This window comes from Rhamphochromis longiceps, linkage group LG3 (assembly GCF_057381845.1).
Source record: "Rhamphochromis longiceps isolate RC_006_pf linkage group LG3, R_longiceps_female_GT1.1, whole genome shotgun sequence".
Classification (NCBI taxonomy): Eukaryota; Metazoa; Chordata; class Actinopteri; order Cichliformes; family Cichlidae; genus Rhamphochromis; species Rhamphochromis longiceps.
The window spans coordinates 26,147,525-26,170,678 of record NC_140559.1 but is presented as its reverse complement, the minus strand read 5'-3'; the positions used below and the strand labels follow the sequence as shown (position 1 = coordinate 26,170,678).

The 23,154-nt window shown below is 37.9% G+C and overlaps 2 protein-coding genes across 2 annotated transcripts; both read left to right on the top strand.

Moving 5' to 3' along the window:
- The first annotated feature begins 989 nt into the window (after window positions 1-989).
- Window positions 990-4,800, top strand: LOC146673686 (uncharacterized). The gene is made up of 9 exons (XM_085402310.1): window positions 990-1,038; window positions 1,278-1,322; window positions 1,449-1,709; window positions 1,791-2,036; window positions 2,616-2,735; window positions 2,942-2,998; window positions 3,875-3,940; window positions 4,084-4,169; window positions 4,477-4,800. Exons 1-9 carry the CDS (start codon window positions 1,008-1,010, stop codon window positions 4,519-4,521), a joined length of 957 nt encoding a protein of 318 aa, XP_085258436.1. The 5' UTR covers window positions 990-1,007; the 3' UTR covers window positions 4,522-4,800.
- A 13,243-nt stretch (window positions 4,801-18,043) lies between these two features.
- On the top strand, window positions 18,044-21,694 carry LOC146673685 (low affinity immunoglobulin gamma Fc region receptor III-B-like). Its single transcript, XM_085384540.1, has 6 exons — window positions 18,044-18,089; window positions 18,291-18,335; window positions 18,489-18,749; window positions 18,841-19,086; window positions 19,298-19,414; window positions 21,564-21,694. Exons 1-6 carry the CDS (start codon window positions 18,059-18,061, stop codon window positions 21,692-21,694), a joined length of 831 nt encoding a protein of 276 aa, XP_085240666.1. The 5' UTR covers window positions 18,044-18,058.
- The last annotated feature ends 1,460 nt before the right edge of the window (window positions 21,695-23,154 follow it).

The following is a 23,154-nucleotide window of genomic DNA, read 5'->3' as shown; positions in this document are numbered from 1 at the left end:
ATAACTGGGGAAAATCAAAATAAACTTACACCGGCAGACTGACAGAACACACAGCTAAATAAACGGTAGATCGCCACTTGGACACAGAGAAACACAAGGCTTAAATACACAGAGGGAGCAATCAGGGAATGAGTAACAGGAGGGAAACACAGCTGGGGCAAATCAGGCTTAACGAGACCAGGGGAAGAAAAACCAGACACATTAACATCAGTCATGGACTTTCAAAGTAAAACAGGAAACATAACACAGACTCACAGGCAGGCACTATAACAAAGGGAACAGAGACGTGGGACCAGGGCAGACACAGACACTGACTGGATGCGGGGATACAGCAGACAGGGGAGACAGCAACATGGAGCACAGACAGAAAACCAGAACACTAAAACTCTAACCAAACCCCACCCAGAGAACCTAAGCTAAGAATAATCCTAAAACCCATAAAGCAAAGCTAGAATATAATGAAATAACAAAAATCAAAGAACCAAAAACACAAAACACTGGGTCAACGACCCAGGGACCCTAACAACTTCAGTGACAAAGATTAAATAAATGTTGAAATGTTACACTACCATTAAAGTGATGTTTTTATTGATTATTGCCAGTACCATTACTTTGTGTATAGTAAAATTTACTGTTACTGACTGAAAATATCTTCAGTGTCTCTGGTGATTCCCTGAGTGGGCGAAAGACACCTAGAAGATGTTTCAAATGTTCCCTTTCTCAGCAGCGTCCACCAAATTGAGCACAGGAAACAAGAACCAGTCTACAAGCTACATCAAACACAGCATTAGTCTGAACTGGTTTGTTGTTCTGCCCACTGACAGTGAACTGAAACAGTGAGGCTTCACTTGACACAAAAGCAACTCAGCTTCTTTAGAACGGCTTTTGTAATGCTAGATAATTGCATTCAGACAAAAAACTAATTAAAATTAAAATATTTTTATCAGCAAAGTGACACCCCTGTTCATTTCAGTTAAGCTACAATTTTCTGTATACAGCAATACGACATGAAGGTCAGTGCTCTCTGCATCACACTGTGTGAGTACTTTCTCTATTTCTACGTTATTCTAATAATAAAATTAGGGTTATTCATGCTGATAAAAAATATGAATTGTTTTGTTTTATACTATACTAAGAAGGGTTTTGCATTTTGTTGGACTATGTATGAGATGTAATAATAATTATTATTTTAATTTAACTTTTAAGCTTTTAGTACATTTAGCAAATAATACAGTATGTGTATAGTTACTATGTAGCTCTTTTTGTTCTCACTTCAGTGATGAGCATCATGATTCTGCTGTTTGTACAGTATCAGAAAGTTGGTGAGTACCAGCTGTTTGATCATCTAAATCAGTTCATTCATTGTTTAGATGCATTATGGTGGTTTTAGTAGTAGAGTTTAGTAAAACTCTAAACTGATAGTTTTTTACTTTTTTCTTTTTCTTCAGATGCAGTTTTTCTTCGCATCATTCCAAACAGATTGCAGTTCTTTGTATATGAATCACTAACATTTCACTGTGAAGGAGTCGATTACTGTGAAGTTGTGCATAAATTCAGAGGGACAATAAAATCATGTAGGGAAGTTACTGAGACAAGACCAACAGGATCATCCTGCCGTGTTAGAATTGTTTATTCAGACAACAGTGGAGAGTACTGGTATGAGCCTGAAGCAGGGAGAAGAAGTAATGTTATCAACCTCTCTGTTACTGGTACTTAAACAAACATTTTATGAAATTTATTTTAATAGAATTTAATATCATGTATTTAATTATCAAATGCATCTCATTTAGCTGGTCCTGTGATCCTGGAGAGTCCTGCTGTTCCTGTATTAATGGAAGAAACGGTGACTCTGAGCTGCAGAAAGAAAATTTCTTCCTCCAACTTTAAAGCTGATTTCTACAAAAATGGACGTCTCATCCATACAAGCGTCACAGGAAACATGACCATCCACAGGATTTTCAAATCAGATGAAGGATTTTACAAATGTATTATCTCAGGAGTTGGAGAATCACCAGAGAGCTGGCTGAAAGTCACAGGTGAGACACTGAGATGTTTTAAAATAATGTGTTTCTACATAAATAACATATGATTTGGGGGAGGCTGTTGCACAGTAGATAGTAGGTAGAGCAGGTTATCTGTTGATCAGAATGTTGTTGGTTCTATTTCTGGCTCCCCCAGTCTGCATAAGCTTAAGATAACTCTCCGATGCATCAAACCAAATGTGAATGTTAGCTTTAAAGCATAGGAGGAATTGCTATTGTGAAAGAGTCGATGTGACATATTGTATAAAGCTCCAGAAGAGTAGAAAAGCTCTGTACAGTATAAGAATTACCTCTTTAAACAAAGAGGTTAAATCTGTTTGTATGATAATTTTTGAAATACTTTGAAGTTTCCAGTGTGCACATCTAAAATGCAAATTTAAACAACTAAAACAGGTGTGCCAAACTTTCCATGGGTTTTTAGAAGCTTTAAGTTGTTTTGAAAGGTTTTTAATGTCATTATGAAGAAGCTAAAAATAACATTTGATCGTTTACCATTCTTGTCTCATTTAAGCCTTCCTATCTGTTCTAACCATCATTTCGATTCTTTTAATTTAAAATACACAAATAATCTAGACAAGAATGTGTGCCATTCCTCATCTGCTGCCACACCTTGCATCATTACCACCATTTTAGTCAGTGCTCTGTTGGTGGCAGTGGGACTGCATCACTTTGGCAAAGGTTACTGGAAGAGAGGTAATGAAAATTATTATTATTATTATTATTATTATTATTATTATTATTATTATTATTATTATTATTACTGTTTTTATTATTAAGTGGAAACTTTTTACATAAAAGTGAATGTCATGGACTAAAAGACTTGAAACAAGAAATCCTTTTATTTTTTGTGTTTAAAAAACAAAACACAAAACTTTTTCTTTTTTTATGTATCTTGATAGAGACGGGCACAGTGGATGCAGACAGAGAAACATATGCTGTTGTAAGAAAGACAGGAGGTATTTTACTGAGAAACAATATCACAAAATTACTTCTGTGAAGAAAAGTTTCACACTTCTTTTCTCATGTGGTGTTGTCTGTACCTTTATTCAACGCATATATATTATGTATAAATGTCAGTGATAATTTGAGCTTCCAAAACTTGCGCCTCAAATGAAAACCACATAGAATATAATTTTAAAGCTCTTCTTTTAGACACATGCTGTATTTCATACAGTTCAAAATAGTTGCATGTGACATAAATGACAACTTCAGTTTTGAATTCAGCTTCAAAATTAAGTTGAATCATATTACTTTCTCTTTTTGACGATAACATTCAGTGACTAGGATTAAGTTTCTCACAAAGTGTTGTACTGCAGGAGAAAAAAAAATGCAGAATACAACCAAGAATTTTACCATTTGACAACCAATTAAACCAAAAAATATATGATGGAGTAGTTATAAATTTAAAACATAATAAAATAAAAGACATTAAAAAATATCAGACTTTTTGGGAGAAAGAGTATATTTTGTACATAAAATCTAATATAAATCACTCAGAAGTGTAAAGTGTAATATCTTTGTTTTGTAAAAAGGCAGAATTAAAAAACCAAGAAGCTGTTAAGAGCATCTGATATCCTTGTGTTCAAAGTGGAATTACCAGACAAACATCAGAAATTCAAATAGAAATTTAAATTTTTAGTTAACTCAGTACTTCTTACCTTGCATAATGGTGGGCCCATGTAGAAACAACACTGATTTTCTTTTCTTTCCAACCCTGAATTTCCAATTTTCAAAAAATTGTAAACCTAATGAATACATTGAATAACAGACAGGGATCATCACTAATATTGCTGTGGTTATTATTTCCCTCATCCCACTGTCCTTTTTACAAGATGAAGATACATTGCCCTCTAAACCTAGTTGCCACAGCGTAGGCCTTGGTGATACTCAGCCGCAAGGTAAGACTAATTGTGATTTAAAGCCATTTCCTTTATAGCATTGAGACATCAGAAAAAAAAATTGAAATGACAAATAAGTGCTTTTTTTTAATTATGTAAAGTCTTTTTGCTATCAATTCATTTATTTCCATCATGTGTCAAAGCAGAAGCTGGAACCAGCACAGAGATGTCCTCAGCAGGTCCCTGCAAACCCAGAGCAGAGTATCCCCTCATTTCCACTAAACCACAGGTAAGACTGGGAACAGGTAACAGATAACTTATGTGATCCAGTCACACAATATGTGTTGGATAATAGAGATGTATAAGTCTGGGATTGGTAAAACTGACAACTTCATAATATTCAATTTATGGTGATGTATATATGTAAAAATGCTGATTTCACTACATAGAATAAGAAAAGTAATTTGTTACACTGAACATACTTGTTTGGGAACTTCTCAAAGGAGTGAATATTGGTGTGTAATATGCACCATAGTCATTTTTTGTTTGTTCCATGTTTTTAATTGTGTCTTCTACACTTTTTTTGTGTCTTACAGGTTGCTAAGAGAGAGCTGCCTGAAAAAATAGTCACATCTGAATGAGAGCAAAAACAAAGAAGCATTTTCACATATTGTTTTTGTTGCTAAGAAATTTGTACATTATCATCTTAGTTTGGTGTTCAAGTACATAAACTGTTTTAGCTTATTTTTTTTGTTCAATCAGATCCGGCTAGTTGCCTTTCCTATGTTGTTACAAGTAGATCTAAAGTTTGAAGACAAGCAAAGGCACCTGCCTGATAATTATAAGTTTATCTTTAACCAACTTGGTCTATCTTCTTTCCATTTTTAGACATGTATGAATGCTGTTACAATAAAAGAGGTACTGCAGCTTTTAAAAGAGCCCACTGTGGTCAGCCGCTAATTTATTTTTTTTTATTTTTTATTTTTTTTGTTGTCCCGTTTGGATCTTTAGCCATCAGAATTGTTGTCTTAAGGCCAAGAAAGATGCCAAGCGGATTTATTTTACCAAGTGGATCATCATGGCCTTGCCATATTGGTCCATTTGATTGACCTTTATTATAATTATGTATTTATTTTATTTTATTTTTGGTTGCTACAAACGGGAAAGACATGACTGGGGGATAGGACAGGGAGAAAGAATGAAAGAAAGAGGGGGAGAGAAAGAAAACCAGAGGGGAGAAGAGACGGTGAGAAGGGGGGGAAGAAAGAAAGAAAAACAAACAAAACACCTGGATCACCTGTATGGAGGAAAAAAAACAGAAGAGAAAACAAACAAAAAAGAGCAACATAATAACAAACAGCACCATCACAATAAACTAGCTAGCAGTAGATAACAGTAGATACTAAATATTAAACGATATTGTGCAGCATGCAAGATAGACAGCGCACAATGTGCTTTGAGGCAGCAGCCAAGAAAGCTGTAGTCCGTGTCTGTGAACACCTGTGTGTACACCTGTGCGTACACCTGTGTGCATACCTGTGAGGATCAGCATGCTTGTATTCCAAAGGTTTCTCCATGTAATGATCTGCTAGGGAGTGTGGGGAGTCATAGCCCCATCCCCCAGTGCATGAAGCAGGTATGGAGGAGATCCAGGCCCCATATCAACCACAATAGCAAAGGCAGGACCAAACCATGACCCCCCACCCCCACTAGGTGATGAAGCCGATCATAGGAGCCCAAAGGGATTGATCAAATGTGATGGCAGAGGCTGTATCAAGACTAATGTGATCTATTAGATGGTTTTTATATTGGTTAGAATTAAGATTATTTTTATTTTTTTATTTTTTATCCAGTTAAGTATGTATGCTGAACAGACTCATGAGGAGACAGTATGACTGACTTGACAGAGGGGACCCACAGGAGGGTCCAGGGTAGTGTTGAAATCTCCCAATTCTTTGAGTCTTTGGGCTGAAGGAAGGACAATACTCGGTGTATAAATGCTCAATCAACAATCATTTATTTCCATATAATTCAATACTTATGAGCATTAGAACCATCATGATGGGGAGACCTGCCTGCAGAGGGTCACAGCAAGTTTCAAAATGGTGACGGGTTACTCAGCTTTTTATACTCTCTAGTGGCCCCCACCTAGTCGTAAAAGCCTAAACATTCACATTCTTTCTCTCTTACGGCGCCTAAGTTATGACCTCGGCTCCCTGTCTTTCTGCTCTTCTGAAAGGTGGGGGTCTGGAATGTGGTCTGTTTCTTCTATTATCTGCCCAAGGTCCTCTGCACACAACATTCTCTTCATGATTCAGCAGTATGACATGTCAAGAAACAGTATAACACATTCAACAGTGTTGAGTAATACAGGTCAAACCAATAGATCTAATGATTTTCACACTCTTTTAAGTCAGAAGTATAATGAACAACTAAAACTACATACTGATCACACACTCTATATTAAAGGGTATAATATGATCTACAGCAGTATCATACTTCAACTACTTTGATTACATATATAAGGTAACATATGATAACAGAATAATATCACAGTAGGCACAGAACAAAGGGGCTCAAAAAAACAAACAGAAACCAAAACAGCCACCTCAAAATACTCGGTCAAAATTACCAAGAACTGTAACAGAGCATGACTTTAACTGACTTTAAGTGTGGTCCAGCTGGAACTGCATGATAGTTTGAATTACTTGTTGTGCTTTGGAAAACACAGCAAAATATGGAGAATGTCTTTTCATTCAACATATTTCACATACAAGGGTCAGTACTAAAGACAGAAACGTGTGTTTGGGAAAGACGGCTGTGTTATCTACCCTGGAACACCACGATTTATTGATTCAGATGTGGATGACACCTCGCTGAAAATCAAATCTCAGGACGTACCACAATTTGCTGATCACATTAACTCGGTGGACCAACACAACATTCTCCAGTGAAGATATGAAAAGTGTCAGGTTAGCCTTCGTAGACTGTGAGATTTCCATCAGTAATGGGGGACATTTAAAAGTTGAGTACAGGAATCAAAGCATACAGATCAGTATTTAAGGTCTGATTCTCATCATCCACTGGAGCATAAACCGAGTGTCATCAGGATGCTTAGGGTTATGGTGTTAGGGTTAGGGTTATGGCCAACGGTGACAAGTCCAAAAATAATTAATTGAATGTGGCACTGCTAAAGATTCTCATGGGAGTTTCTTGCCCCGTCTTCGCTGCTTAATGTTATGAATGCTATATCTTTAACAAATATAGTAATCAATCTTTTCCCTGCTGAGAATGCAGCTGAGACTCCCTTTGCCCATCTCCACTGCCCAAATATGTGAAAAGCCCTTCCTTAACAAATACAGTAGCCTACCTCTGGCGGCAAACCCAACAAAGTTGAAAGATTAATTGTGTTTGCTCTTCAGCTGGATTGTTATCTGTAGTTTTGCAGACTTTTGGACTCAACTTTGGTCCACAAAGCCACCAGCATTGTGGAGGACCCCACACATCCCTCACACACACTCTTCACCCTGCTGTCTTCTGGCAAGAGGTACTGGAGCATTTGGGCCTCACTGCCAGCCTGCGAAACAGTTTCCTCTCCCAAGCTGTCAGACCCCTGAATACTCAGTGATTGGACTGACATGCACGCCCACACACACACACACACACACACACACACACACACACACACACACACACACACACACACACACACACACCTTTATACATTCCAATTACCAAATACCTTTTTTACATTCATTGTTGCACAGCTCACTGTCATTATTCATATTTTCTATTGCAGGCACTGTCTTGTGTCTGCATAATTCTGTTCAGTCCTTTGTTGCACTGTTTGCATGTCTTTTTATGACATTACGAAGCTTTATCATGTTTTGTCATGATTGACAATATGCAAAGTAAATTGTTACGCTGCATATTCAAATTTCATTAAAAAATTTGAATTTGAAGTAGTTGACAAAAAAACCCCACAAGTTTCTACAAAAAAGTAGATATCCATGTGAAAGATGTCTTAATGTTGCACTTTTTGTATTTCATCTTAGAAAAATTGCTTTGATTCTTCAATTGCACAGAGAATAATGTACATGGACTATGTCGGCCTTCTTCATAAAAAAACAAGAGCCAGTAAGTAAAGAAACTAATGCACCAACATTACTTGAGTAGCATAAAAAATAAACACCACAGAAGCGTTAACTAATAAAGTACTAAAGAAGTTTCTTTAGCTGTTTTACTGATAAGTGATAATCTGTGGATGGTCACTGATCATTATGCAGTGAAGAGAAAAAAACTTTCTTTTGCTGCAATCTAGTGGTTACTCTTGGTCCTGAAATGTGAGGATACCAGAACCACAAATTATGTCACGTCATCTGCAGACTCATTAAACTGTAAAGATCCAGTGTCTGTGGACATGTGGCAAAATTTCAGTTATCTGTGATTCCCTGTTTAGTTCCCTTAGGTCCCCGCATCCTTAAATGTCTCCAGTTGTCCCAAGTTCTCTTTGACTGTCTCTTTGCTGCATTTAAACCCCTGTTTCTTCCTGTCCTTGTCGTCTGTTGTCTTCGTCTCCATATTCAATTCAATTCAATTCAATTCAATTTTATTTATATAGCGCCAAATCACAACAAAAGTCACCTCAAGGCGCTTCATAGATACAGAGAAAAACCCAACAATCATATGACCCCCTATGAGCAAGCACTTTGGCGACAGTGGGAAGGAAAAACTCCCTTTTAACAGGAAGAAACCTCCGGCAGAACCAGGCTCAGGGAGGGGCGGCCATCTGCTGCGACCGGTTGGGGTGAGAGAAGGAAGACAGGATAAAGACATGCTGTGGATCATCATCAGAGTCATCAGAGTTTTAACATCTCTGTGCATGTCTGCAAATTTCTTTATTAAATAATAAGATTCTTAAATTCATCAAGTCTCTCTGTGCCTGGGTTCTCGTCACAAAACATGACATCACTGTTTTGTACTCAAAGGAGCTTGCAAAGAAAAGCGTCTGGACTTCTTTAAGTTGCTTGAAGATGTTTCATCTCTCATCCGAGAAGCTTCTTCAGTTCTAAGGTCAAAGGGTGGGGAGTCCCAGATTTAAACCTAGTGGAAGCTCCTTGGACTACGATGACCTGGATGACTGAGAACCTTTACAGACACACTGTTTTGTGCATTTTTAGCATTTTAGCAGCGATGCAGGTGGATGCTTCTCTGGTGTCCTGGATTGTTGATTACCTGACAGGAAGACCACAATATGTACGTCTCCCACAGTGTGTGTCTGACAAGGTAATTAGCAACACAGGGGCACCACAGGGGACTGTCCTCTCCCCCTTCCTCTTCACCCTCTACACCACAGACTTCAGCCACTGCACAGAGACCTGCCATCTTCAGAAGTTTTCTGATGACTCTGCGGTGGTTGGATGCATCAGCAGGGATGATGAGACAGAGTACCGGGCTGTGGTCGACTCCTTTGTCACGTGGTGTGAGCAGAATCATCTGCAGCTCAACGTGGCAAAGACCAAGGAACTGATCGTGGACTTCAGGAAGACCAGGAAACACTTGACCCCTGTTTCAATCCAGGGGGTCAGTGTTGACATTGTGGAGGACTATAAATACCTTGGAGTACACATTGACAATAAACTGGACTGGGCTAAAAACACCACAGCACTTTACAGGAAGGGCCAGAGTCGTCTCTATTTTTTGAGGCGACTGAGGTCCTTCAACATCTGCCAGAAAATGCTGAGGATTTTCTATGAGTCTGTGGTGGCCAGTGCGATCCTCTATGCTGTTGCATGCTGGGGGAGCAGGCTGAGGGTCGCAGATGCCAACAGACTTAATAAACTGATCCGTAAGGCCAGCAATGTTGTGGGGATGGAGCTGGACTCCCTCAAGGTGGTGTCGGAGAGGCGGATGCTGTCCAAGATAAAGACAATGTTGGATAACACCTCCCACCCACTCCATGACATGTTGGTCAGTCACAGGAGCTCGTTCAGTGAGAGACTGAGATTACCGAAAAGCACCACTGAACGACACAGGAAATCATTCCTGCCTGTGGCCATCTCCCTGTACAACGCATCCACTTAACACACTGTTTGCTGCTACAGCTACACATGTTTCTTTTCCAAATATTTATTTATAAGTGACTTATGTATGTATGTATGTATATATATGTATATATTGTACTATTCTTAGTTAGCGTATTGTCTGTCTTGTCTTAATGTTGGTTTAAAATGGAGCACTGTAACAAAAAATAATTTCCCCCAGGGATCAATAAAGTATTCTGATTCTGATTCTGATTCTGATTTTAACACAATTTAATCCCCACATTTGTGAAAGAAAAGCAAAACACTTTTTTGAAAAGTCTGTAACAAAACCATCAAATCTGATAAAGGTTATTTAAATACTGCAAAGACTACTACTGCAAATGAAGAATGGATTGGAATGTAAAAAAGAAAATACATATCCTAACCTTAATTACTGGGGGAGAATAAAGCATGATGCTCATAGTGAGTAACAAGTAAACTGAGTGCATTTTTTGGACAGAGATTCACTTTTAATGTGTATGTATAATATAATACAGATACATAAAAAAATACACTCCAAAAATAGAAGAGTCCTTGAAATGGGTTGGTAAAATATTAAATTTCAACCTAATATTCTCAAAACAGTAAGAAATCTTTTGGGGTGCTTTGATTCATTTAACCCCCAAAATAGGCTAAAAATGCCTCTGGTCTCCTATCATGCTTTAAAAATTAATTTTGTTATTGTACAGTTAAAGATCGTCAGTTTGGTAATTCATCAATAAACTAAATATTCAACATTTTCTCTCTTTTTTTTTTAATTTATGGATATGTTATAGAGAAGATGAAAGTGTGCATTGTATGAGTACAGGTGATATTTGACCTTAGTTTCCCATATTAGAATAATCATTATTAATGATGAAGAAACTGAAATAGTAATTAGTGGGTTTTTTTAATTTGTTTTTGTTTTTGTTTTTTTGTTTTTTGTTTGTTTTTTTGTGATTTGATAATGAATTATCCACCTGTGCTTAATCATCTATGTATATCCCCAAAAGCTGATTCTGTTCATCTGTACACAGTGTTTTCAGTGGAAGAAACGTTTCATCACTCATCCAAGTCACTTCTTCAGTCTCAGCTGACTGCAGGTTTCTCCAATCTTATAAACAGTACATTTGCATAATGACTGAAACCAGCCCACTGAAGGAACAATGGGCTGGGAGGTCAGTTCTGTTGATTTAGCCAGTACTGTTGTTAACAGCCAAAAAATACCATCTATATAAATTCAGTGTCTAACGTTAAGTAACTTTACTACAGTACTTGCCTTGGAGAAAATGCTGCAATATTTAATACTGCACAGCAGGGGGAAGAGTAGGACTGGTGAAATGTGCTGCAGACGTTCACTCAACTGTTGGTTGTCAAATGCAAAATTTCTCTGTAGGCAACTTGCAACGCTGATCATACTGATTTTTCTGACCAGCCAAACCTTTACTCTGGGCTTGGTGGAAAAGTTGTTGTATGAACTTTCTAAAGCCTGCTTCCCTTATCCCTACTTAAAATTTGTTGACTGTGCTTAAAAGTAAAGTTTGTGGCAGGAAAATAACCAGTTTGAATTAACTACTAATTTTGGCAAGAAGAGTGGTCAAGTATCCAGACCAAATTATATCAGAAGCATCTACGCTTTTTTTACCCTGTGTGGCTTATAAAAAATCCAAAATAATTTAAAACTTGTTCACCAAGCCTGGCAGACACAGGGCTCACTTGTGGATTTACTTCGAAACAAAATACAAGCAGAAAATACCTTGAGGAAAAGACAATTTAAGTAAGTAAGTAAGTAAACTTCATTTATTAAGCGCTTTTCATAGATAGGCTGTACACAAAGATTAAAATAAACAGAAAGTTGAGTAACAAAATAGACAACAATCGCAATATAAAACGTTAAAGGTAAATACAAAATGTAAAATTTCAAAAGCATTGATAAACAGAAGGCTTGTTTAAACAGAAAAGTTTAACTGCTTTTTAAAGGATTCCACAGAGTCAACCAAAGATAGTTGTGGTTGGTGGTAGACTGTTCCACAGCCTTGGTGACACAGACTAAAAGGCTCTGTCCCCTTTCGTCTTCAGTCCGGTACTGGGAACAACCAACAAACTCTGAGTCTGTGAGCAGAGACAATGAGCAGCAGTGTATTTTATAAGAAGCTTGGATAAATAATGTGGGACCCGGCCATTTATTATTCTATATGTTAAAACAAGAATTCTAACAAAAATTCTAAAATCAATTTGAATTTGAAGAAGGAAAGAAAATTTGCAACGTACACTGTATTTGCCGAAAACATTTGCTAGCTGGTTGGCTACAAGCCTTTCTAAAATCTTAGCAATAAACAGTAATTTTGAGATTGGTAGGTACGTGCTAAGTCGGTAACTGCTAAGAAATAACGGGTCAAGATTTGTTTGTTTTTTTTTCTCTTGGTAAATAATGAAGCCTTCAGTAGGTCAATATTACTAACTCTTTTCTTTTTTCAGCTTTGAGCTTTAGTTTTTCCTCTAACCAAAGCTTTATGGGGCGCCGTTTGTAAAGTGAAACATGCTGAAATTAACAGCAACATTTTTCCACATTTAGCTCAAAACAAGTCATTTTTTACAACATTTAGTAAAATATTAGTAACTTTTCATATTTAAAACAGATGTTAAATCTAAATGTTAAATATTCAATCTAAATGTTAAATGTTAAATCTAAATATTATATTTAAATCTAAATATTATATTTAAATCTAAATGTTAAATGTTAAATCTAAATATTATATTTAAATCTAAATATAAATGTTAAATCTAAATGCTAAATGTTAAATGTTAAATCTAAATGTTTAGGCTAACATGCAAATTTATTGCACGGATCAGCGGAAATACCAAAATAAAAGCTTTCCGAAAGCCTCCAGCGCAAAATTGTGTCTGTTCTCCTCCTCACTTCTCCCTGCCATGTGCTGCTTCACTTCTTGCCTACGAGCATGACTACGAAGTCTGTATTCACTTTCAAATTACAGGTACCATCTGGATTACCAGTCACTTATAATATTTACATGTTTCTAAACATTATCATCAAGAACATCACATTGTTTCAAAAAGTTCATTGGCCATATATATATATATATATATATATATATATATATATATATATATATATATATATATATATATATATATAAAACACCCAGCACGCCCCTGCGGGCGGTTTATCCTTCAAGCTCGGGTCCTCTACCAGAGGCCTGGGAGCTTGAGGGTCCTGCGCAGTATCTTAGCTGTTCCCAGGACTGCGCTCTTCTGGACAGAGATCTCCGATGTTGTTCCCGGGATCTGCTGGAGCCACTCGCCTAGCTTGGGAGTCACCGCACCTAGTGCTCCGATTACCACGGGGACCACCGTTACCTTCACCCTCCACATCCTCTCGAGCTCTTCTCTGAGCCCTTGGTATTTCTCCAGCTTCTCGTGTTCCTTCTTCCTGATATTGCTGTCATTCGGAACCGCTACATCGATCACTACGGCCGTCTTCTTCTGTTTGTCTACCACCACTATGTCCGGTTGGTTAGCCACCACCATTTTGTCTGTCTGTATCTGGAAGTCCCACAGGATCTTAGCTCGGTCATTCTCCACCACCCTTGGGGGCATCTCCCATTTTGACCTCGGGACTTCCAGGTTATACTCGGCACAGATGTTCCTGTACACTATGCCGGCCACTTGGTTATGGCGTTCCATGTATGCCTTGCCTGCTAGCATCTTGCACCCTGCTGTTATGTGCTGGATTGTCTCTGGGGCATCTTTACACAGCCTGCACCTGGGGTCTTGCCTGGTGTGATAGACCCCAGCCTCTATGGATCTTGTACTCAGAGCTTGTTCTTGTGCTGCCATGATTAGTGCCTCTGTGCTGTCTTTCAGTCCAGCTTTGTCCAGCCACTGGTAGGATTTCTGGATATCAGCCACCTCCTCTATCTGCCGGTGGTACATACCGTGCAGGGGCCTGTCCTTCCATGATGGTTCCTCGTCTCCCTCCTCTTTCTTGGGTTTCTGCTGCCTGAGGTATTCACTGAGCACTCGGTCAGTTGGGGCCATCTTCCCAATGTATTCTTGGATGTTCCTTGTCTCATCCTGGACTGTGGTGCTGACACTCACCAGTCCCCGGCCCCCTTCCTTCCGCTTAGCGTACAGCCTCAGGGTGCTGGACTTGGGGTGAAACCCTCCATGCATGGTAAGGAGCTTTCTTGTCTTTATGTCAGTGGCTTCTATCTCCTCCTTTGGCCAGCCTATTACCCCAGCAGGGTACCTGATCACGGGCAGGGCGTACGTGTTGATGGCTCGGATCTTGTTCTTACCATTCAGCTGACTCCTCAGGACTTGCCTGACCCTCTGCAGGTACTTGGTGGTTGCAGCCTTTCTAGCGGCCTCTTCATGGTTCCCATTTGCCTGCGGGATCCCCAGGTACTTGTAACTGTCCTCTATGTCTGCAATGTTGCCTTCTGGTAGTTCAATCCCCTCAGTTCTGACTACCTTCCCTCTCTTTGATACCATCCGACTACACTTCTCCAGTCCGAACGACATTCCAATGTCATTGCTGTATAGCCTGGTAGTGTGGATCAGTGAATCGATGTCTCGTTCACTCTTGGCATACAGCTTGATGTCATCCATGTACAGGAGGTGGCTGACAACTGCGCCGTTCCGTAGTCGGTATCCGTAGCCAGTCTTGTTAATGACCTCACTGAGGGGGTTCAGGCCTATGCAGAACAGCAGTGGGGACAGAGCATCTCCTTGGTAGATCCCGCACTTGATGGTGACTTGTGCTATGGGCTTGGAGTTGGCCTCTAGTGTTGTACGCCACATCCCCATTGAGTTCCTGATGAAGGCTCTTAGGGTCCCATTGATCTTGTACAATTCTAGGCATTCCAGTATCCAGCTGTGGGGCATTGAGTCATAGGCCTTCTTGTAATCAATCCAGGCAGTGCACAGGTTGGTCAGTCTGGTCTTGCAGTCTCGGCTGATTGTTCTGTCTACCAGTAGCTGGTGTTTTGCGCCTCTGGTATTCTTGCCAATTCCTTTCTGTGTCCCGCTCATGTATTGACCCATGTGCCTGTTCATCTTAGCCGATATGATGCCTGACAGGAGCTTCCATGTAGTACTGAGGCAGGTTATTGGTCGGTAGTTGGAGGGGACCGGTCCCTTCTTGGGGTCCTTGGGGATCAGGACCGTCCGGCCTTCAGTTAGCCATTCCGGGTGTCTCTCGTTAACTAGCAGCTGGTTCATTTGTGCTGCCAGACGCTCGTGGAGTGCAGTCAGCTTCTTCAGCCAGTAGGCGTGAACCATGTCGGGCCCTGGAGCTGTCCAACTCTTCATACTGGAGACCCTTTCTTGGATATCTGCCACTGTGATGGTTACTGGACCCTGTTCAGGGAGGTCGCTGTGGTCAGCCCTCAGATCCTCTAGCCATTGGAGGAATGCTACTATGCAAGTAACCCCGGCGGAAGGGGCTACATGAATAGGATGAGGGACCTATGGATATATATATATATATATATATATATATATATATATATATATATATATATATATATATATATATATATATATATATATATATATATATATATATATATATATATATATATATATATAGATAGATAGATAGATAGATAGATAGATAGATAGATAGATAGATAGATAGATAGATGTGTGTGTGTGTGTGTGTGTGTGTGTGGCTCAGGGGGTTGGGAAGCGTATCTGTAACCGGAAGGTCGCCGGTTCGATCCCCGGGCTCTCTGTCCTGGTCGTTGTGTCCTTGGGCAAGACACTTTACCCTACCGCCTACTGGTGTTGTCCAGAGGGGCCGATGGAGCGATATGGCAGCCTCACTTCTGTCAGTCTGCCCCAGGGCAGCTGTGGCTACAACTGTAGCTTGCCTCCACCAGTGTATGAATGTGAATGAATAGTGGTATTGTAAAGCGCTTTGGGTGCCTTGAAAAGCGCTATATAAATCCAATCCATTATTATTATTTGCGTGATGGTGCACATGCTTACAGATATGATGCAGACCAAAGCAGATCCAAAAACACTTTTGCTTATTTCATTAATTAATAAATTAAGAAAAGTTTGTTGATTAACGGAGGTCAGCTCCAACATCAGCAAAATACAGTTGCATCGCTTTGGGTAAAAATGTCACCTGACACTCTAGAAAGAACATGAGATTTATGAAAACCAAAATGAAATGTGTCAAGTAAAATATTTGTCAAAGACGACTGTTAGCTAGTCAGGTATAACGCTTTCTAAAATCTTACCATTGTTATGCATTTCTGTCTACTAAATATTGTTGTATCCAGACCTTTATACAAAATGTATACAACGCACTGAAAGTTAATTGTGTCTCACAAATTATTTCTATCATCTCTGAAACCCCTCACACAGAGAACGCAGAAAAACGCAGCTGCCATATTTACCTCATCTTATGAACTGCCCTCACTATCATGATGTTGGCTTTGCTTCTGCTTTTGTTGGGATGTCTTCACTTTGGGAAAATCAAATCTACAGATGACAGATGATGAGAGAACATGATTCAGCTAATGATGACAAATGGAAACATGAAAGCTAAATAGTTAGTATCCCATCATGTTTCATCCAGATACTCATTACTTTGTGTTCTGTCTTTTTAAGCTTCTAGAAGCAGATGCTTCATGTTCTGTGACTGTGTTAAGAAATGACAATATTTTAAAAAAAATAAAAAAATAAAAGTCATCTTTGTAAGTGCAATTTTTAAAACAGCCACCATAATTCTGACAAACATCTGGAAACATCTGTGAACACTGTGTGACCTATGATTTTGTATATATTGATATATACTTTTATCTGATTGTATTTTATATTACTGAAATAATAAATTTAAAAAAAAGATTTTATTATATATTTTAAGGATTACTCATACAATACAAGGTGGATATCAAACACACACACACACATACCACGTTGGACTTGAGGGTAGATAATTTTAAAACTAAATTTGTGAGTGAGTTTGATCGACCTGCTCTAGAACACAACACGATTTGTAAATGTTCCCAGTAAACAACAATCTGCAAAACCAGCTTTTTAAAACCTGTATTTGTTGCATTTTGGTGAATTGTCTTCTGTTATAATTTCATTTGTCAGCTTATTTCACATGATTGCAAAATAGTTATAAAAGTGTCATTGATTTTACTTTCAGTTTCAGGTCTGCAGTTCTTTCTTTACTTGAACATAATCAAGAAAATGTAAAGTTACATTTTAAAAACAAGTTTTTTGACTGTGATACATTTTACATATTATTTATGAAGTTGATTGGCAGAAGGAAATGTTGGCTCCTTAAAGAACCTGACATGATCTTATCAGAATGAGAAAAGTAAAAGTAATCAGTTTTAAAGATGAGAAAGATACTAAATCACGAACAGCTATTGTTTGAAAGATGGAAGCCATTATTTTTATTTTTATTTATTTATTTGGTACAACATTTAACATTTTATATAAATATTACATACACTATTCACTTTAGCAACAAGTAACAAATCAGATGGTAATTCTTTATGCCACCCTAACGATATTTATATAAACATTTATCAGCTACTTCGCACTTGTTCAGCTTCTCATTAATGCAAATAACTATTCAACCAAAAACATGGCAAAACCATACATCTGTTTATTTGGTCTTGGGATGGAGAATGCAATGGCTGCTGTTTTATCTATCCATCCAATCACACACTATAGTAACATTTGCTATCCTGTGATTGAAAATAACTTTAATGACTTTGGTGATTCCCTGAGTGGGCTGAGTACCCCTAGACGAGATTTCTACTTTTGTGCTATATCTCAGCACCGTACACCAAACTGAGCACAGGAAACATAAACCAGTCAACAAGCTGCATCAAACACAGTATTAATCTTGAACTGGTTTGTTGTTCCGCCCACTGACAGTGAACTGAAACAGTGAGGCTTGACTTGACACACAAACAGCTCAGCTTCTTTGGGAACGCTTGTTTTGTAAAACTATATAATAGCATTAAGTCTGAAAACTATTTAATTATTTTAAAAATACTTTCAGTAGGAAAGAGACACCTGTGCTCACTATTGTTAAGTCTTCCATCTACATCAAGACGACATGGAGATCAGAGCTCTCTGCATCAGACAGTGTGAGTAGTTGCTCTATTTCTACATCATTATAAAATTTAGGTCATTCATTCTGATTAAAAACATGACAGTTTTATTTCTTATGTTTTAGGTAAGAAAAGTAGGCTATGGTATTTTTATGGACTATGTATAAGATGTAGTAATACTTTAATTTTAGTATATTTAGTAATTATACAGTACTCCACTCTTTTATCTCTCTTCAGTGATTACCATCATGATTCTGTTGTGTGTACTGGATCATAAAGTTGGTGAGTACCAATGGTTTTGCTTGCATTAATACATGTTGCGGATGAAGGAGGAACTTTACTTGTTTTGACCTTTTTATTTGTTCAATGTTTAAGTGCAGTATGCCAGTTTTAGTACTGAAACTCTCAACAGTCTTACTTTTTTCTTTGTTTCAGATGCAGTTTCTCTTCGTGTTGTTCCAAACAGATTGCAGTTCTTTGAATATGAACCAGTGACATTTCACTGTGAAGGAGTCAATTATTGTGAAGTTGTGCATAAAATTAATGGGAAAGTAGAATCATGTAGTAAAGCTAACAAGAGGACACCAACAGGATCATCCTGCTCCATTCAAATTGTTTATATAGACCACAGTGGAGAGTACTGGTATGAGACTGAAGGAGGGACAAGGAGCAACATTATCAACCTCTCTGTCACTGGTAGCCTACTTTTAAAGAAGGACAATATTTTATGATATATTATAATTACATTTAATTTCCTGTATTTAATTGATAAATGCATCTCATTTAGCTGGTCCTGTGATCTTGGAGAGTCCTGCTGTTCCTGTGTTAATGGAAGAAACTGTGACACTGAGCTGCAGAAACCAAATTCCATCCTCCAACTTCAAAGCTGATTTCTATGAAAATGGATATCTCATCCACAGAAGCTCCACAGGAAACATGACCATCCCGAGACTTTCCAAGTCAGATGAAGGACTTTACAAGTGTGTTATCTCAGGAGCTGGAGAATCACCAGTGAGCTGGCTGAACATCACAGGTGAGACACTGGGATGTTTTAAAATAAGGTTTATTTATAATTGTAATATGAATAAAAGTTGATCCTCTTTATGCAAAGCTGTTGTGTAATGTCTTTATGAAGAAGTTGAAATTAACATTTCATGGTTTACCATTCTTGCCTCATTTAAACCTTTGTTATTTTGCTAACCATCATTCAGATTCTCAAAATTTAAATTACACAACCAATCCAGAGAAACAGGGGAGCCATTCCTCCTCTCCTGCCACACGGATAATTTCCACCATTTTAGTCAGTGCTCTGTTGGTGACAGCGGGCCTGTATCATATTGGCAAAGGCTACTGGAAGAGAGGTAATTAAAATTATTATTATTATTATTATTATTATTATTATATTAAAAATTAGCCTGTAAGGCAGATACTGTGTCTGATTTTCTTTCCCAAAGGTTTTTTAAATAAAAGTGAAAGCTGTAAGAAATAATAAAACAAAAGAAATACAAATAGAAAGACAGGAGGTATTTTACTGAACAACAATATCACAAAAATACTTCTGTGAAGAAAAGGATTGCATTTGTTTTCTCATGTGATGTTGTCTGTAGCTTTGTTTGACTTTTATGTATTTATTATGTATAGATGCGAGTGATAATTTGAGTTTCCAAAACGTAGACCGTAAATGAAAACCATACAACTATAAATAAATACTATAAATGCAATTTTAAAGCTCTTATTTTAGACACATACTGTATCTCAGACAGCTCAAGATACAGTAGTTACATGTGGCATGAAGTACAACTTCAAACATGCATTCAGTTTTAAAATTCACTTTAAATTGAACCCAATTACTTTTAAATAATAATATTCAGTGAGTAGCAAATCGTTCTACTACAGAAGAAAAAAAAAAGTAGAATACAATTAAGAATTTTACCATTGGACCACCCATAAAACAAAAATATATATGATGTAGAGGTCATCATATATTTAAAAAAAAAGTTAAACATATTAGAACTGAGATTTCTAGGGCATAGAGGATATGTTGTACAGTAAATCTAATACAAATACTGTAGCTTGACTCCACCAGTGTATGAATGTGAGAGTGAATGAATAGTGGCATTGTAAAGCGCTTTGCGTGCCTTGAAAAGCGCTATATAAATCCAGTCCATTATTATTATTATTAGTTTCGTACAAAGGCAACATTAAATACAACAAACAGTTATGAATAGCTGATATTCTTGTGACTGATGGAGAGTTATCAGGCAAACAGCAAAAATTCATTTAGAAATGTAAGGTTTTCATTAGCTCACTGTTCTGTTAGCAGTCTTACAAAATGGGGTGATGTAGGAATGATTTTTTGTAGCCCTCAATATCAGATTTTCCTAAAATTTTAAATCAAGCCTAAGAAACAGATTGAATAACAGACAGAGACCATCATCACCAATGTTGATGTGGTTATTATTCCCATCACCCCCACTGTCCTTCTTCATTACAAGATGAAGAAGCATTTTTGATGTAGTATAGCTCCACTGTACTATGATATTAATTGGACATTAAGTGGTTACTACTTTGGGAATTGGGTGGTAATACTTAGAACATTGTTATGTTTTTGTTTCTGCGTTGTTGCGCTACTATACCTTCCAATATCTTTGTGCTATTGTGCTAATTATGACTTTACATTGACAAAAAAATTGTCTTAGCTTATCTTATTACTACTTTATTATTAAACTATTGTTAACTTTTTCTATTCTGTTTTATCTTCTACTCTTCTTTTGTGTGTCTTACAGGTTTTCAGAGTGAGAGAGCTGTCTGAAGACATCATCACCTCTGAGTGAGAGCGAAAACAAAGAAGTAACCTGGTTTTATCATATATTGTTTTTGTTATTGTCAACTGGGTTTGATGTACAAGTGTATGGACAGTTATAGCTTTTCTTTAATTAGTCAGATACAACTATTTGCCATTCCTATTTGGTTATAAGTATATATAAAGTTTGAACACAAGCAAAGGCACCTGCCTGAAATACAGACGTTGAAGCTTAGCCAACTTGTTTGATCTTCTTTCTGTTTTTAGACATGTATGAATGCTGTTACACGGAAAGAGCTTTTGCAGCTTTTCACTGAGGTCAACCTCTAATCTAATAAGTGTCACATTACTTTCTTCCAAAACAGATGCACTGAGTTTGTGGTCAGCAATCAAATATAACTGTCATGTTTGATACTGAGAATGACTTTAACTGACTTTAAGTGTGGTCTAGTACCGAAACAAATAAGTGGTGTCTTATTTCATTCTGCAATTTCTCTTCAATAAAGCCAAAGAAATTATGTGAATTTCTACTTTTGTTTGGTCAGACTGTGTGAAAAGCAGAAGTCAGGAGCTGAGTGAGGAAGGAAGTGCTCAACTCCTGTGGGCTTGGCCTCAATAGGTTACAGTAGATTATATTTTGAGAGGCTAAATAAGGTCAGTGACTATATGATTTATTTCAGCAGAATTTCCTCTCCCTATGCCATTAGTTTTACACAATAGGATGTCCAAATTCATGGGCTGCATCCTTCTAAGGCCACATTTGTGGGACGATTACATCACAGTGATGCAACGGAGTTACGAACTTTCCCGTAAGCACGCTGTGTTACTGCGCTACTAAAACCGCGATTTGTTGCGAGAGTGTCTCATGACAATGACGTAAGCGAGTGCGACATTCGCGGCAAAAGCTGTGTGCAGATCAACAATGGATAATATATGGAGTGTGGGAGAGAGTATGAGAGTGCAGCGTTTAAAGCGTGGAAGTACTGACCTTACTTTGAGTTTGATTCCGTAAAAAGTGACCGCTGTTAGTGTCCGCTGTTCACTGCGTGGGAAGAAAACTTCTTTTTACAGCGAAAAAACCCCTTAACTTCCGAGCAAGCACCGAGTACGTTACCACCTAATGGGAAATTCACAGACAAACTCGCGGCTTCTTCCACTGACCGTGGCACACCTGCACCAGGGCAAACCTCCTCCTGCTATACAGGTGAAAATAGAGCAACAGGACCGCTGAGTCTTTGATTTTATTTATTTTCTGCTGTGTTCTACTTCCATTTATTTGAAAGACTGAGTGTAAACACAAAAAATATTTTATTTTATGTGCTGGAATGTGCAGAAAATAGGTTTAAATGTTAAACTCATTTATTCAACTCAGAGAATGTTGCATATAATTAAATTTTTGCTTGATGATTAAAGTTAAAAGATTAAAACTGATAAAACAAGTTAAAAAAAAGGGACCTTTCCATTTGATTACATTTTGTATGATGGATTATGCAGAAAAAGTAGAATTGGGCTGAAAGATCTATCGCTTTATCACCTATTCAGGTTGTAAATCGTGTTTTTAAAAAGTAACTAAGTAACTAAATAATTAATTACTTTTGAAAATAAGTAACGGGATTACTTTTTTGGGGGAAGTAATCAGTAATTAGTTACTGTCTGTGACAGGTGAGTTGTTGGATCTCTTCAATTAGCAGAGAGATGACACACGCAAGGACGTGGTCTGTATCCATTTTGCTGATCGGGAGGAGTGGTATGGGAAGGTAAAGCTGGTGGTGAAAATTTGGAAGGGTAGGCCGTCCCATTTCACGAGCCTCTTTCTTCCGCACTTCTCGTACTTCGTAGTACCCGTCATACGTAGTCCGTGAAGTGCGCGTACTACGAAGCGTGCAGTCGCTGGATTGGGTCACAGCCAGGGAGACAGTGGAGACAGCCTCATGTGGACATTAGAGGAACTGCAGTTTCAGGTCAATTGTCAGTTCTTGAATTTGCCAGTGATAAACAATAATGATGATTTATATATTAAAGCGTTACCAAATGTGAGCACATCCAATAGTTTCTTTATATCATCTCTGCAGTCATAGTCAAAGAATCTTTCTGAGTCAAAGCGACTCAGAAAGATTCCTTCTCACAGCCTACAGCCAACATGCATCTCGTCGTGCATAGCAATGGCAGCTCTGCTGCTGCTGGTGGGACTCCCTCGCTGTAGGAAAATCAGAGAAATGATGATAAATACCATAAATGGAAAATACAAACCATTATATAAACCATATACAAAAACCATAAACCAAAATATAAACCATT